The sequence below is a fragment of the Xenopus tropicalis genome, chromosome 7, assembly GCF_000004195.4.
Source record: "Xenopus tropicalis strain Nigerian chromosome 7, UCB_Xtro_10.0, whole genome shotgun sequence".
Taxonomy (NCBI): domain Eukaryota; kingdom Metazoa; phylum Chordata; class Amphibia; order Anura; family Pipidae; genus Xenopus; species Xenopus tropicalis.
In genome coordinates, this window is record NC_030683.2 from 120,461,101 (window position 1) to 120,463,730 (window position 2,630).

The 2,630-nt window shown below is 40.3% G+C and overlaps 1 protein-coding gene across 1 annotated transcript; it reads left to right on the plus strand.

The window, feature by feature from the left end:
* On the plus strand, positions 1-1,587 carry fpr3 (formyl peptide receptor 3). Its single transcript, XM_031906100.1, has one exon. It carries the CDS (start codon positions 8-10, stop codon positions 1,001-1,003), a length of 996 nt encoding a protein of 331 aa, XP_031761960.1. The 5' UTR covers positions 1-7; the 3' UTR covers positions 1,004-1,587.
* The last annotated feature ends 1,043 nt before the right edge of the window (positions 1,588-2,630 follow it).

Sequence of the window (2,630 nt, forward strand, 5' to 3'; positions counted from 1 at the left end):
TATCACCATGTCCGTTACTGTCCCACCTCATTATGATATCACACAGGAAATAGATTATTATGATTATGGCTTGTGGGAAAGGATTACACTTCCACCAAATATATATGGGGCCATGCGAATATTCTCCATCATCTGTCACAGCATTACCTGCCTCGTTGGTGTTATAGGGAATGGTTTAGTCATCTGGATCGCCGGCTTCAAGATGAAATCAATTAGTGCCAAATGGTACCTTAACCTGGCGATAACAGACTTTATATGCAGTGTCAGTACCGCTGTGCGTATTGCAGAGTGGATTTTGGTGGATGATAACATTCTGTGTGAATTCAGTTTTAGTCTACTCATCCTAAACATGCTCACCAGTGTCTATTTCTTAACCGCCATAAGTATCGATCGCTGCATAACCATAATGTGGCCGTTTTGGGCAAAAAGTCACAGGACAAAAAGATCAGCAACCACTGCTATTGTTGTTATCTGGGTGGTGTCTGTACTCTTCTCAGTCAGTAATGGATTTATAAATTGGGGATTTCATGTTTTGTTGATGTGCGCTCCAGCAGAAAGTAATTATTATCGAGTCTTCTACAAGTCTGTGGTGAAGAAGCCTGGAATACTAATGCAATCTATTCACATTACTCTGTTTCTTGTCATGTTTTTGTTACCATTTACTATTATCCTGCTCTGTTATGGTTTGATCATCTGCAAAGTGGCCTCTGTGAGAAGAAGAAACAAATCTCAACGGTCGCTGAAGATCATCATTGCAATTGTCACCTGCTTCTTCGGCTGCTGGTTCCCATATAACCTATGGCAGTTTATCGCACTCAGGTCTCGTAATGATCACATTGTTGCCGACTTGATAATAAGTTCAGTTTCAGTCTGTTTGGTTTATACCAGCAGCTGCCTCAATCCCATCCTCTATGTCTTCTTGGGCAGAGAGTTTAAGAGCAGCTTGACAAGGTCCATACCAGCCATACTAAAAAATGTATTCAGTGATCCTGAGGAAGGGTAAATTGTTGCTACTGCTAAAGTTACTTGAGAGTTGGCAATTTAATTCTCAACATCTTACTGCTTAATTACACACTGATGCTTAATTATTGGCATAAGCTTAAACAAGGTGACTGACAGATGAAGATTTGACACATATCAGAGATATCTAGCATTGCCACCTGTCCGGTTTTGACCCAGACAGATGGTTTTTGGAAGGACTGTCCTAGGAAAACTGGGCAGGATTATTGAGATTGACACGGTGATCAACCAATTGGCAATCGCCATGTCATAGTCCCGCCCAGTGACATCACTGTCCTGCCTCTTCCCTGCCCCGTGAAATCACAACCCCACCTGGATGGCCTGGTTGTTTGGTCGAACACATTGTGGTAGTAAGAGATTAACCAATCAGTTATATTTTTATTATTTAGTTTCTTTTATTATTAATATTATATTAAATATGAATACTGTATATCTATAGCATGGCCACAACGTGGCAGTGTGCTAAAATGTAAATCCCTCATGGTTTATGGGGCCATTTTGAAAATAGTGAAACCTAGGAGGTGCAGATATAGCTGTTGTTAGGATAGACTGGAAATAGGTCACACTAAGGGGCTGATTTACTAACCCACGAATCCGACCCGAATTGGAAAAGTTCCGACTTGAAAACGAACATTTTGCGACTTTTTCGTATGTTTTGCGATTTTTTCGGATTCTGTACGAATTTTTCGTTACCAATACGATTTTTGCGTAAAAACGCGAGTTTTTCGTATCCATTACGAAAGTTTTAACGCTACGAAAAATGCGCAACTTTTCGCGTAAGTTTTAACGCTACGAAAAATGCGCAACTTTTTACGCAACTTTCGTAATGGATAGGAAAACTCGCGTTTTTACGCAAAAATCGTATTGGTAACGAAAAATTCGTAAAGAATCCGAAAAAATCGCAAAACATACGAAAAAATCGCAAAATACCGATCATTACGAAAAAAACGAAATCGGACTCCATTCGACCCGTTCGTGGGTAAGTAAATCAGCCCCTAGGTGTGACAAATAGTTAAGGTTAGTTAGTTAGCAGCTTTTGGCTCCACCAAGGAGTGTCAGTGGTATGTTGTACTAAGATCTCAGGTTTACAATTGGCCAGAAGTTGGGAAAACGTGTGCAGGATCAGGCTAGATAGAAATGGGCTGAGTTCAATTTGAATGGAGGATTCCCAAAAGTTTGAGGAGACCCATTGTGTTTGTGCTAAACATTGTGCCATTTGAACTTGTGGGGCTAGTACTATTGAAGTGTGTCCGAGAGTATACACCTGTGCTATGTGTCAAGCCTGTATCATTGCTTGTTATTACTCTTTTGCAGATTTGGTTAAATAAACAGTTCATGCTTAAGTTCAAGAAGCCCTGGCGCCTATTTATTGTGTTTTACCTGAGAGCTGTAGTTACACAACATCGTGGCCTCCACCATCTGCGAGGGCTCACAGCTGGCAGAAATAGTCCCCTCTCTAGTGGTTATGTAATATGTCTATTGACCTTTGTATATTTTATCTCCCTTTCTTACCTGCCTCAGGTTGTCTTTATACGGGGTTATTAGTCTATGAAGATTCTCATTCATCCAGGTCATGATATACCGTATTTAGTAGAATTAAGTCTAAAACA

Bases quoted from the DNA above. Each gene is read 5' to 3' on its own strand.
- fpr3 (XM_031906100.1), top strand. From the start codon at position 8: ATGTCCGTTACTGTCCCACCTCATTATGATATCACACAGGAAATAGAT.